At 42.1% G+C, this 14,717-nt stretch overlaps 1 protein-coding gene across 1 annotated transcript in view; it reads left to right on the top strand.

Annotated features, from left to right (window-relative positions):
- The window catches only part of Slc22a2 (solute carrier family 22 member 2), a 38,717-nt gene extending 29,307 nt beyond the window's left edge, over positions 1-9,410 (top strand). Inside the window, exons 10-11 of the mRNA XM_004639436.2 lie at positions 1,590-1,689; positions 8,803-9,410. Coding sequence (XP_004639493.2) covers positions 1,590-1,689; positions 8,803-8,872 — 170 coding nt within the window. The 3' untranslated portion in view covers positions 8,873-9,410. The remainder of the gene's footprint in view (positions 1-1,589; positions 1,690-8,802) is intronic.
- Positions 9,411-14,717: the final 5,307 nt, after the last annotated feature.

Raw genomic sequence — 14,717 nt, forward strand, 5'->3', positions numbered from 1 at the left:
TAGTGTCTTCTGCATTTGTACTGGGTGGACTCGGGGCCTGAGACTGCATTTTGTTCCTTCTCTTTGTCATTTTGTATACCACTGTCTTCTGACCTTCGGTGTAGAACTTAGAGTTATTACCTTAGCACGAGGCCCGGATCAACGAAGTTCAGATTCCTCCAGGTGGGTGTTGTTTGGTTCTGGCTGTGTGCTCCATTTCTTTCCGCTGCAGCCCTTAGAGTTGAACCCTTTGTGTCTCTCTGGCAAGATGTTCTGCTCCTGAAACAGCTGGGTGGCTCTTGCCTCTAGCCTCTTTGCAGGGAGTTCTGCTGAAGGGTTCCCTGCTGGGCCTGCACTCTGGGTCAATGAGGATCCCCGGGCCCTGGGTGGTCTCACTCACATGCCGGGCCTGGGCACTGGGTCTATTCAGGATCCGGCGGGCCCCGGGTCATCTCACTCACTCACCAGGCCTGCGCTCTGGGTCTATTCAGGATCCCGTGGCCATGGGCAGTCTCACTCACTCGCCGGGCCTGCGCTCTCAGGCTTATTTTTGTTAATGTAAAATGCTAAATGGGTGATGATTGGATGAATCTGTTCGTCAAAGTTCATTCATTTCAGAGATTCATTACATTGTGGTACAAAGAATCCATCACTATATAGTCTCCAGGTGAATCTGGAAGATCTCAGACTCAGAGCAGCAAAGAATTTAGTAGCCGCATCCATAGCTCATGCCACGAGCCTCGTATTGTCTCAGGTGCTTGATGACTACTCACTTCAGCCTCCTAACAAGCCTGTGAGGTAGAGTATTGCCCCATGAGACAAAAAGGAATCAGAGAGGCAAGGCTACTACTACCAGAGCTCCCAAGGCTTGCAGACCAGGGAAGGAGCCAGAGTCAGACCCAGGGCTCAGTGCTGGGACTTGTGGCATCTATTTATTGCCACCATTTCTTAAGGGCACACACAGAGTCCATCATGCAGTGCCTAAAAATCCCAAGTCCTGCTTCCTATGTTCCATTATGGAAACAGTATATAAAGATACAACTTTAAAAGACCAAAACATTATATCAGAATTTAAAGAAATAAAAATATCAACACAGTTATTAAAGATTATAATTACACACAAAGAAAAAGGAGCGACAGGAATTTGACAAGCACTTGCATTTGAACTAAATAGCCTCATGATAGTTTTTAATGCCATTATGGAGTAGTACTTTCATTACTTTAATCTGCTATTAAAGGTCCAAGTTTTCTGATGTATTTTCATTACCAAGTGCTTTATACTGGCAGGCCTATGTTCTGCCTTTTCTTTGGTTTTGGGTTTTTTTTTTTTCAGTTTTTTTTTTTTTCTAACTCCAAAATATCTTAATATTGTGATAATGCCCTCTAGCCTGGAATAACCTTGATTCAAAACGTTAAGTATTTCATTTCCCTAAAAGGAATTATAATCCAATGGTGTTTGGAATTGGCAGAATATTTATGATGGAAAATAGGACAGTCAGAGCTGGCCAAGGAATCTATAAATAAGTATAGGAAAATACAGGGTGGGGATGGGAGCTCTGATTATAGAGCCTGCCTTTCTAAATGTGATTCACATCCATTCGTCTTTGCAGCTGTGGTTGGCTTCGTGGCTGGGGGACTGGTGCTGCTGCTCCCAGAGACCAAAGGGAAGGCTCTGCCCGAGACCATTGAGGATGCTGAAGCCATGCAGAGGTAGGGAGCTGAGATTCCAAAATGAACTACTCAATAAGTATTTTGGGACAACCCTGAATCCAGTTGGAGAGAAAGCTGAGGTTGAATCCGTACCTTTTATTGTATAATGAGATAAATTCAAGATAAACCAAAGACAAAATTGAAAAAAAAGAAACAGTGAAACAACGAAGACACTATAGGAGGACGCCTTTATACCTTCATAATAAGAAAGGTCTTCCTATATGTGTAAAAAAATTAAGACCCATAAAAGAAGGATCAATATTTGTATTCACAATTTTGTTTAAATCCACCTTGAAAAGCTAGCATAAGTTAAAAGTAAAATGACAAACTTACAGGAAGTAAGGGCTGATCTCCTGAACGTACAAAGAGCACTAACAAAGCCATAAGGGCAGCCGTGAAAAAGAAAAGCAAAGGATGTGAGCAGCTAATTCAGTGAAAAGGAAATTAAAACAACTCTTCAATGTAAGAAAATATGTTCAACCTCCTCCATAATCAAAGAAGTGCAAATTAACACTATACAAATATTTATTTTATTGCTAAAAACCAAAGTACCTGGAATGTAATCAAATTGAGAAAGAATAGGAAACCACCAACCTCCTCTACTGCAAGTAGGAAAACAAATTCTGTGATACACCCACAATGGTCGCTATGATGATAGGATCCTGGTAACTAGCGATTCCACACTCCTTCACCTAGCGATTCCACACTTCTAGGAATTGACACGTGCAAAATACAGGTGTACAGAACTGATCACCAAAACACTATTAGGTAACAAAAGATTGGGAACAACCCAAGGGCCCATCAGCTGGGAGAGCAGTTAAACACGATATGTCATTCCATGAAATGCTGTATGACCATTTTGAAAAAAGAGGCAGTGTATGTACACTGATAAGGAAAACTCCCCAAGATGTATCATTAATGGGAAAAAAAGCAAAATATAGGAAAGTGTGTATTCTACCACCTGTAAATATACTGAGAATACATAAACATAAAAAATGATTAAATAGGGCCAGGGAGATAGCTCAGTGAAAAATGATTAAATGAAATAGTAAAAATATAAAATTATGATTAGTTATCAATATATAATAATCCCCCTTTATCATGTATCTTGCACTTGTCAGGAAGATGCTTATGCAGCTGAGCTATCTCCCCAGCTCACTACTGTTATTGTTGCTGCTACTTTGGTTGATGTTATTCCAGCTACAGTTGGTAGTGCTACAGCTGCTGCTGTTGTTTACATTATTATTGTTGTTGTTATTGTGGCCATTGTGGTTGTTGTTGATGCTGTTGTCAATGTCTTTCCATTACTGCTGTGGATGGTGCTGCTGTTCCTGCTGTTGCTGCTATTTCTGCTGCTGGTGATGGTGTTGGTGTTGTTGGTGTTGGTGCTGGTACTTCTGTTACTGCTGCCGTTATTACTGTCGCTGCCATTGTCAGTGCTGTTGTACTGGCGACTATTTGTGGTTCTATAGCTGTTGCTGCTGCTGCTGCTGCTGCTGCTGCTGCTGCTGCTGCTGATGATGATGATGATGATGATGATGATGCTACTGACGTTGTTATTGTTGTTACCACTGTTATGGCCATTATTTATGAAGCTATTATAGTTGTTATTGTTGCTGCTCCTGCTGTTGCTGCTATTGTTGATGCCATTGGTGGTTCTGCTATTGTTGCTGCTGCTGCTATTGCTGATGTTGCTGCTGTTACTCCTGTTGATGCTATTAAGGCTGTTGTTAGTGCTGCTGTTGCTGCCATTGTCAATGTTGCTGCTATTACTGCTTTTACTATTTCTGCTGCTGATGTTGCTCTTGCTGATGTTGCTACTGCTGCTCTCCTGGCTGCTATAGTGGCTACACTGTTGCTGCCACTGTTAATGCTGCTGTTGTTACTGCTATTGTTGGTGCTGCTATTTCTGCAGCTGCTATTGCTGCCATTATGATTGATGCTGCTGTTATGGATGCTATTGATCCTATAGTTGCTGCTGCTGCTGCTGCTGCTAATGATGTTGATGATGCTATTGACATTGTTGTTAATGTTGTTACTGCTGTTATGACCATTATTTATGTTGTTGTTATACTTGTTATTGTTGCTGCTGCTGCTGTTACTGCTATTGTTGATGCCATTGGTGGTGCTATTGTGGCGGCTGCTGCCCTGGTCGCTATTGCTGCCATTATTGTTGAGGCTGCTGTTATGAATGCTATTGATTTTATAGCTCTGCTGCTGCTATTTCTGATGCTGTTGTTGACACTGTTGTTTGTGTTGTTGCTGCTGCTTTTATGGTCATTATCGTTGCTGTTGTTAGTGCTCTTGTTGCTGTTTCTGATGCTGTTGCTGTTGATGCTGCTGTTCTGGTTGGTGTTGTTGGTTCTGTAGTTGCTCCTGGTGCTGTTGCTAAAGCGGTTGTTGATGTTGTCCTTGCTGCTGTTGTTATGGCTGTTATTGATGCCTCTGTTATAATTGTAGTTGCTGATGCTGCTATTGCTGTTGTTGCTGCTGCCACCATTGTTGATGATGCTATTTATACAGTTGTCGCTGCAACTGTTGTTGAGTCTGCTGTTTTGAGTGCTACTGTTGGTTCTATAGCTGCCTTTGTTGCTGATACTGTTATTAACACTATTGTTGAAGTTGTGCTACTGCCGTTGTTGCTGCTGCTGCTGTTGTGGTCATTATTAATGCTGCTATTATAGTTGCTATTGTTGGTGCTGCTATTGCTGGTGCTGTTGCTCTTGCTGTTGTTGCTTCTGCCTCTACTACTTCTGCTGCTGCTGCAATTGCTGCTGTTGATGATTCCACTGGTGGTTTTTATATTGTTGCTGTTCTTCTTTTGGTAATGCTACTTTTATTGGTATTGCTGCAACTGTTACTGCTGCTGCTGCTGTTGATGCTGTTGTTGTTGCTATTAATGCTGCTGCTATTTTTTTCCGTATTTTAAGGAAGGGTGTACAGTGTGTTTCGGGTCTCACTACTAGATTGGACTCATAGTGATTCTCCTGTTTACAGCCTCCCAAGTTTTGGCATGTGCCACCCCACCCCGTCTCAATTGCAGTCTCAGCATGCAATTGCTGCCATTATTATTGATATAATAATATCAATAATATTATTATATTGTTATTGATGCTGCTGCTGTTCTGGTTGTTGTTGAACCAGGGGTGGAGCCAGCACAGCAGGCCTGGGGATCAAACCCCATCCCTGTTTGCAGGTGTTTTAATCAGCTGCACTATTTGGCCGGCCTGCTTCTGCCGTTACTGATGCTGTTCTTACTACTATCACTGATGCTGCTAATTGTTCTGCTGCTATTTAGGCTGTTGTTTGTGTAGTTGCAGCTATTTTGCTGCTGCTGTTGCTGATACATTAGTGACTGTTGTTGCTGCATTGTTATTGCTGCCATTGGTACTACTGTTGCTGTTGATGCCATTGTTATTGATGTTACTACTACTGTTGCTGATGTTATTGTTGTTGCTGCTGATGGTGATAGTTGTGCTGCTCCTGTTGTTACTATTGTTGATTATGCCACTATTGCTGCTGCTGGTGGTGATACTGCTATTGTTCCTATTGATGTTCTTGCTAGTGTTGATTTTGCTGTTGTTGCCACTTTTGTAGTTGTTGTTAATGGTAATGTTGATGTTGTTGCTGCTGTAACTGGTTGCTGCTGTTGTGGAAGTCGCTGCTGGTGCTGTTGGTGGTATTGCTGGTGGTGCTATTGCTACTATTGATGCCATCACTAGTGTTATGATTAATAGCACTGTTGCTATTGCTGTTTCTGCTGCTGTTGTTGCTGCTATTGCTGCTATTGTTACTGCTGGTGGTGGTGATGACAGTGTTGCTGTTGTTGGTACTACTATTGCTGCCGTTAATGCTGTTGCTGTTATTGTTGATACAGGTGCTACTGCTGCTGTTGTTGCTGTCACTGCTAATTCTATTCCTGGTGTTGTTGGTAGCAACATTGCTGGTATTGTTGTTGCTGCTATCATTGGTGCTACTGTTGGTGTTAGTAATGTTGTTGCTGCTGTTGCTGCTAATGTTGCTGATGATTTTGTTTTTGTTGCTTCTGTTGGTGCTGCTGTTATTGCTGATGATATTGATGGTGGTAATGTTGCTGATGGTGCTGTTGCTGCTGGCGGTGCTGATGAGGTTAGAGATTCTTTTGTGGTAGTTGGTGGTGATAGTAATGGTGGTGGTGGTGCTGCTGCTGCTGTTGCTGCTATTGTTGATTATACTGTTGTTGATGCCACCATTGCTATTGCTGTTGCTCTTGCTGCTGGTGTTCCTATTACTGCTGCTGTTGGTTGCTTTTGCTAATGTTGCTGATTATGGTGCTAATGATATTGCTGTAGCTGTTGCAGTTGATGGTGGTGTTGCTGTTGCTGTGGTTTCTACTGCTGCTGTTGCCAACACCACTGCCACCATCATCACTATTGTCACCACTGCTGATGCTGCTGCTAATGCTGATGTTGTTGCTGCTATTCTTGGTGCCACTAGTGCTGGTATTTTTGTCATTATTGTTGATGTTGTCATTGGTGCAACCGTTGACATTGGTGCAACCATTGTTGCTGATGATGCTATTGTTGTTTTTGCTATTGTTATGGCTATTGTCAATACTACTGTTGTTCCTGTTGTTGGTGGTGATGATGGTGCTGCTTTTGCTGCTACTATTGTTGGTACTCCTGTTTTTGCTGCTGTTTGTGTTGCTGATTGTAATACTGGTGTTGCTACTGGTGTTGCTATTGCTAGGGTTGCTGCTGCTACTGCTGCACCTTGACTCGTGCTACTGCTAGTGCTGCTGCTACAGTTGTTGTTATTGCTATTGTTGATCCTACTATTGTCGTTGTTGCTAAGTGTAGTGATGTTGCCACTGTTGTGATGCTGCTGATGTTGCTATTGCCATTAGTGCTGGTACTGCTGCAGTTGCTTCTACTATTGGTGGTGTTGTTGTTGGCTTTGCTGTCATTGTCAGTGTTACTATTGTTGCTGCTATTCTTGATACTGCTGGTGATGGTGCTATTGTTGCAGCCACTGTTAGTGGTGCCATTGATGTTCTTGGTGGTACTCTTGCTATTGCTTCTGCCATTGTTGTTGATATTGCTGTTATTTCTGCTGTTGTAACTTTTGCTAATGTTGCTGATTATGGTGCTAATGATATTGCTGCTATTGTTTCTAGTAGTAATGCTGCTGACACTGCTGGTCCTGCTATTATTGATAGTATTGCTATTGCTTTTGTTGTTGTTGCTGCTGATACTGGTGGTGGAGGTGGTGCTGTTAGTGCTGCTGTTATTACCACTGTTGTTGCCAATAGCATTGTTGCATCTGTTTTTGTTAAAAATGTTGCTGCCACTGGTGGTAGTATTGATTCTGGTGTTACTGCTATTGTTGTTGCTGCTATTGTTCGTTATGCTATTGGTGAAACTGTTGGTGGTACTGTTGCTGCACTTGATTTTGTTTTTGTTGATGATGCTGTTGTTACAGATAATGTCTATATTACTGTTGTTCCTTCTACTAATCTTGCTGATTATAATGCTACCATTGCTGCTATTGTTCCTATTGCTGTTGCCACTGCTGCTATCCTTGTTGCTGCTATTTTTTCTGATTCTGCTGCTATTGTTGCTGCTAATAATGCTGATGATAATATTATTGGTGGTTTGGGGTGTTTTGTTTTGTTTTGTTTTTACCAGGGATTAAACTCAGGACTTGCAGTTTCCAGGCAGGTGCATATGCCACTGAGCTATCTCCCTGACCCTTGGTAGTTTTACTTTTGTTCTTGCTGTCATTGTTGATGTTGCTGCTGTTGCTGTTGATGGTACTGTTGTTGGTAGCTCTGTTGTTGCTGCTGTTGTTGTAGATGATGCTATTGCTGCTAATATTGGTGATGGTGTTGTTGGTTGCAATGTTGCTGTCTATGCTGCTGCTGTGGCTGCCATTGCTGTTGATGCTTTTAATGTTACTATTACTGTTGATGCTGGTGGTGGTGCTCCCGATGTTGTTGTTGCTGTCCTTACTGATTAGACTACTGATGATGCCACTGATTAGACTTACTGATTAGACTACTGCTTACTGATTAGATGCTTACTGATTGGACTACTGATGATGTTTGTGATATCCCTGCTACTTTGGATGCTGCTATTGTTGCTTCTGCGCTGCTGCTCTTCTCCGTGATGCTGCTGCTCTCATTGCGAGTATAGAAACTATGGAATTTCCAATGAGATTGCCCCTCTGCCTGAAGTCTGAGAGGACTCAAGTGTTCCCGAATAATTTGGTGGCTTTCTGCCAACTTGACTTCAGACTGGACCGATCTAAAAAGTGAGGCAGGACTGACCCTGTACCAGTGGGGGATTCTATGGGGATGTTGGTGCCTAGGAGAGTCCACGCCTGAGCCAGTATGGCTGTGAACTGGAGCATATGCAGAGAACATGGACGAGAAGAACACACTGAAGGAAGCAGCCTTCTCCTGATGGATATCAGCAAGTTCTGAAATTTGTACAGATAAAATGCTTGACAAAACTTGAAATGTGAGAAAAATTTTAATTGCATTCTCACTCATCAAACTATTGAAAAGTAAATGGACATCGGCTTAAAAGTAACTTCTCAAATTTTGTTTGAGAACTGATAATACCGTCTGGATTTTTTGCAACCGTCATCTAACTGATGTAAAGTTAAACTCAATCTTTCTCCATATTCTCTGCTACAAAAAAATAGTGAAATTCCCTAAGAAAAGACCTTAGTTATAGCAGTTCTTCTTCTCAAGAAAGGTTTCAGGTACACCCAGTTCTACTATACCAAGTTCTGTCCATTTTCTTTATGAAAATCAGAATACACCTTTTTTTTTTAAATTTATTTATTTTGTGTGTGTGTGTGTGTGTGTGTGTGTGTGGCCAGCTCAGCCCACTGGGAGCGGGGCTGGCTGGCATGTGGTGCTGGGGGATTGAACCACGGTCCCTGTGCATTTGCTAAGCTTGTTCCAAGTAGGTGCTTTAGACCACTGAGCCATCTCACCAGCCCCAGAATACACCTTTCAAGACTAAACTTGGGTAGCTTATAACTGTGATTTGTTTATTGTATATCCACTTTAATTTTAACCTCCTCATAATTTCCTTCTCTCCTCTTCAATTTTATGTCTTATAGCACACCAAGAAAATACAAAGAAAATATGATTTTCCTTCAAGTAAAGAAACCAGACAATCTACTAACCTAAGGAAAAAGACTATGACTCCTGCTATGGCCTTGCATTGAGGCTGCCAAGACCAGAAGCAGAGATTCCTTCCCTCACCACAAAGCCCAAGCAATTCACCCCTAGCGACCCTTACACTCTGTCAGCCTAGAGCTACAGCCAGTGGAGCTTGTTCCTCTGTAAAAGTCACCCTACAGTCTGGACCCTACCAAGCCCTCCCAGCTCACAGAGTCCTCAGAACTCCCAGGCCATTGGTTTGGCTTGAAGCTTTTCCCATCTTTGTATTTCTTTATTTGGTTCCTTCCCCACAATGACATCAGCCCAGAATACATAAGGGAACTGTGGGTGAAGGAAATCAAATAGAAAAGATCTGAAGAAACAATAAAGCTAGGAGAAAAGAGTATGTTTCCTTAAAGAATTAAATACCTAATGTTGCATCATACTGTCCAGAATATATATCAAGACCTTTGAATGGGGTCTCAGTGATAGGTGAGTAAGTTTTAAATACATTGATGGTTATCTGAGTGAGACTTGAAGGAATGTCAAATAAAAGAATTAGAGTGCAACTCGAGGAATCACGAAGTCTTTCTATATTTGGATGGGTAACTAACTGTGTGCTTTCTGTAAAAGATCTTGAGGAAACTTAAATAAAGAACATTGTTGGTGTTCTTAAATCATAGATGATAATTTTTCACTCAAATAATATTCTAGAAAGTTTTGGACTTTAAAAATATATTAAGAGTTTATCAAAGAAATATAATCAATACAGCTCTAAAAGCTAAAAACTATAAGACCTGTGATAAAGAGAAAAATTTATTTAGCTTATTCTATTTCTACCACCCATTCTAAAGAAGTTTACAGATATGAAATTTTCGAATCTGTTCCATATACAGTAGCCAAGAAAATGTAGAAAGAGGGAAACTCTCCTGTCCCTCTTTCTGAGGTTGCTGGTTGCCCCTTTCTGGTCTTGGATCCCCTATCTCCCAGACCTCAAACTGTCTTCTTTTTTAGTTTTTCCATCAATTCGAGGAAACACACTTTCTGTGTTTTAGTCCATTTTTCCATTGCTATACCAAAATACCTGAGGGTAAGTGTTTTATAAGGAAAGAAAATTGAACTTACAGTTGGGAAGGTGACAGATCCAAGCAGCACATCACCAGTCTGGCAAGGGCTCTGCTGATCACATCACATCATGGTAGGCGGCATAACAGCAGGACCACAAGTGGGAGAAACAGAGCACACAGTGTGGAGAGAGCAGTCTTTCTTGTCAGGGATGACCAGTCACCTGAGCTGCCTAGAGAGGGGTACAGTGAGAGATAAAGACAGAGAGACACACACTTCCAAGTACACATGGAGTGGTGCTGGGAGGGCATTACCTCAGGATGGGCAGACACAGTGACAGTCAGGGATACCCACCACTTATTGGGTGTACACAATAATCAGAGAGATTATTGGATGACTCAAGGGTGGTGGGAATCTTATGCTGAGAAAATCTTATGTTGATGAGGATCACTTCTGATGACTTAGAGGTCGGGGCAGTCTTATGCTAATTAGGACCTTTATGTGGATGAAGACCATGGGGAGAGATGGTACATAGACCCTGCAGACCCTGAAAAAAAAAGCATTAAATAATAATAATAATAATAAAGAGTTTGTCTTTTCCCAAGGATTTTACTATTACAACTTGGCTCTCAAGGAACCAAGATATTTTCAGCTGATATAATCTTGCCCTGAAGCATCACAGCCTCAAGGGACCACTGAGGCCTCAACTGGAGGCACTGGAATTATGTTTCCACACAATATAGCTGGCTCACATGGGCAAGATACTGGGCTTCAGTTGAGCTCTAATCACAATTTAATTATGAAATGATTTGTCCTCAAAAATTGTATAGAATGGCCCTCAACACTTCTCTTCTATAACAATGCACCTATTAGAGCTAACCATGGCCCCAACGAAGCTACACTACTTCTCTCTGAGGGCAGCAACACCAGTGTCCTAAATATTTCCTGTTGGATTCCACCTCCCTTCTCACACCACCACACTGGGGACCCATTCAGACCATAGGTAAGGTGCACACCTATCCACGTATTCTCTCCTATAATTGACTCTATAAACTACACTTCCCAGGTCCCTTACCACTTGGCTTCCTCTAGGGCTCTGACAAGGGATAGTGCCATTTTCTTTATTCCATGAAGGAAACAAAAGCTACTGTGACCATTGCAGGTCACTAGAGTAGGATAGAAGTCCCCAGTACTACTCAGTGGCAGTGGTGCATGGCTAGCAGTAGCAGCAGTGGTGGCAGCAAAGATGCCTTCACCAATTTCATCACCTAAGCAGGCCATCGGGCTTCAACCAGGAGCAACCACTACCCCCTACTGTCTGTGTGAAACCCTTTTCTCTCTCCAGCACACTTTCTTCTCTTCTCAAATAAGCATTTTGCAAATCATGTCTGTATTAAATTATTCCTACTTGAGATACCCACTGATTGATCTCCTAGTGATTGATAACTGATCACTGCTCTACTTGGTACCACGGCGATCCAAGGAAAGGGACGCCTGAATATGGGAACTTGGCTAAATGATGCGATTGGGACTGAACATACTCATGTTCTTATTATGAGTGGGAAATGCAGGCAATGCTGGACAAGCGCCAGCACTGATGGCATCTCTCACAGGCAGAACATAAATTATTACCTGTGATCACCTGCAATGAAGCTTTTATACAGGAGCAGATGCTAGGAAGCCAAGCGATACCATCTGATCACCACGGTGGGAAGTAATGACAAAAAAATTAGGGAAGGGTAACTACTGATATCACTGGAGAATTTATGAAAAGAAAATGAAGCATAATGTTTAATCAGGTCAGTTTTGTGTATGAGTCCCCTGACCCAAGAATCTAGGTTTAACATACTAGTACAGTTGTCCCTTGACTCATGAGGTTATCTCCTCATAGACTCACTGTAGATTGGAGCTATTATTAAATCAAATATGTGTTAACTACACCATAGCCCAGCAGCATAGCCCACTAGAGTATTAGGTTGCTTCCTTTTAAGATCTTGGGGCTGACTGGGAGCTGTGACTTGTTGCTGCTGCTCCAAGTTACAAGTATGACCTCTACCGAATTGTATCATTCTCACCCTATCAAAAAGTTGGAAAAATGCCTGCCTAGCAGAAACAAGGATGCAGGTTCAATCCCTAGTACCACATGCTGTACAGGGATCAGAACCCTAGGCACACTGTACCAGCCATTGAAACTGGGCATGGTGGTACACACCTGTAATCCCAGTGCTGGGAAGGCTGAGACAGGAGGATCACTACAAGTCCAAGCTTCGTAGCAAGATCCTGTACCACATAAGTAAAAACAACTGAAAAAAGTTGGAAAAACTAATTAAACCGTTATTAGTCAAGAACCACCAATATGGGCTGGTGAGATGGCTCAGTGGTCTAAAGCACCTACTTAGAACAAGCTTGACAAAGCACAGGGACCGCGGTTCAATCCCCCAGCACCACATGCCAGCCAGGCCTGCCCCCTGGTGGGCTGAGCTGGCCATACGCACACACACACACACACACACACACACACACACACACACACACACACAAAGAACCACCAATATTTTGTAGACCAACAACTTTAGAAAAAAAAATATAAGAACATTAAACAAGAACAAAATTCAGGAGATGTAAAGCAAGACAGATTAATAAGACTACACAAAACAAGACTGATAAACACTGTCTCTCTCTCTCTCTCTCTCTCTCTCTCTTTCTTTCACACACCTCAGATAGTGAGACCTTGTACCAAATACATTAAAAAAAAAAGATGTGTGTTCCCTGTGAATCAGTGAAATACAAATTAATACTACATTGAAAAATTTCACTCATCAGATTAATAAAATTGATAATACTGAGTGTGAACAACGGTGTGAAGAAACTTTCATGCATTTCTGACAGGAGTATTGACTCATTCTTTTAAGAAGGCAATTTGTCAGAGTTAGTATCACACATTGCATCTCTGAGACCCACTAATTGCACCTTTAAGAAACAGAAATATGGAGCTGGGGAAGTAGCTCAGGGGCACAGCACCTGCCTGGCAAGTGCAAGGTCCTGAGTTCAAGCCCCAGTAGCCCCCCCAACAAAAAAAATCTGAACATAAGAAACAGAAATATACACATGCAGCTACTTCTGAAGTATGCGTTGCATCACTTACAGATGACAGCAGAAATAAGGATAACAAAAGTCTATCAACACGAGGAATGCTTACATAAGCCACGTTCTCTCTACTCATCAGTTTAGAAGGAAGGAAAATATTTAGAGTTGAACCATAAAAACCTTCAAAGGTAAGTTTTAGAATAATAATGAGAAGTGATGTGCTGCTTTCCTAACTGGTAGCCTACAGAGATGAGGTCAGGGCCTGGACAGCAGAGGCAAAGGGATGTTTTTAAAAGCTTTTTATAGTCATTGCATTTTTATGTTTTCATGTGCATGTTCATGTTCTATGCTCGTGTTATCTTAGAAAATAAATGATTAAATAGGAACAACAGCTCTGCAATATCTTTTAAAACTAATATGTGGGCTGCCAAATAGCTCAGCAGATTAAAGTGCCTACAAGCAGGCTCAGGGGCCAGGGGTTTCACCCCCCACCCCACCCCCACCCCACTCCACCCCCATCCCCAGGTCTGTTGTGCCAGCCGCGCCCCTGGGGCATGCTGAGACAGCAATTGAGACTGGGTGTGGTGGCACGCCCCTGTAATCCCAGCTGTTTGGAGGCTGTAAACAGGCGGATCACTACAAATCCAATCTAGCAGTGAGACCCTGAACACCCTGTAGACCCTTCCCTAAAATACAAAAAATAATAATAAAATAAAATAAATAAATAAAAATAAAAGTAAATATGCACTTACCATATTACCCAGCAATTGTACTCATCAGCATTTATCCCAGAGAAATGGAAAAATGTGTCCACAACAATTCTGTAGACCATCATTTGTACCAGGTTACCCGTGATAACTAAAAACTGAAGAGAACCAAAGTGTCCCTCAAAAGATTGCAAAGTCAGTAAAATGTAAAGCAGGCCTGAGGAATTTCTGAGCAAAGTCAGTTAGTTCTCAGTGAAACTCGCTCAATTTGCATGCATAAATAAAATTTATACTTGAGCTATTTCTTGTAAATGTGTATACAGTATTAAAACAGAGGGCTGGGAGATAGCTCGGTGGTCTACGCACCTGCCTGGCAAGCGCAAGGACCCAGGTATGATCCCCAGTAGTGGATGCTGTGCCAGCCCCAGAACCCCAGGCTCACCGTGCCAGGCCCCAAGACCTAGCATGGTAGTACATGCCTGTAACCCCAGCACTGGGGAGACCGAGGCAGGAGGATCACTATGTGCCCAAGCTGCGTGGCAAGGTCAGGTACCAAATAAATGAATAAAAGTTTTAAAAATTTAAAAAACAGAACTTAGGTTCACTCAGAAGTAGCCAACAAATTTATAATTATATAACTTTCAACAGAATACACAACATAAGCCATAACTGTGGCTAATCAATATTTTATTACTTCTGCATTCATGCTGCAAAAACTTGCCCTGTATGCTTTTTCCATGGAACCCTGGACCACTTCTAGATTGGAGCTGCCCAAGGCATAAATCATTTGCTGAAGTTGACTTTAACATTCTAACATGCTTTACTTCACCTTGTAAGAAGGTGAATGGTAAACAAGCCGACATGTCTACACCAAGGACACTCCTCAGGAAGAAAAGGAAAGGACGGATAGATAACACGCACAAATGGTGCCAAGCCCCCCTGCCTTCTGTTCCCCAATCAACCGCTCATTACTCTTAGATTTCCGCTACTCCCTTGCCCCTCTGCTCACAGCC

This window comes from Octodon degus, unplaced genomic scaffold, assembly GCF_000260255.1.
Source record: "Octodon degus isolate 3935 unplaced genomic scaffold, OctDeg1.0 scaffold00112, whole genome shotgun sequence".
NCBI classification, from domain to species: domain Eukaryota; kingdom Metazoa; phylum Chordata; class Mammalia; order Rodentia; family Octodontidae; genus Octodon; species Octodon degus.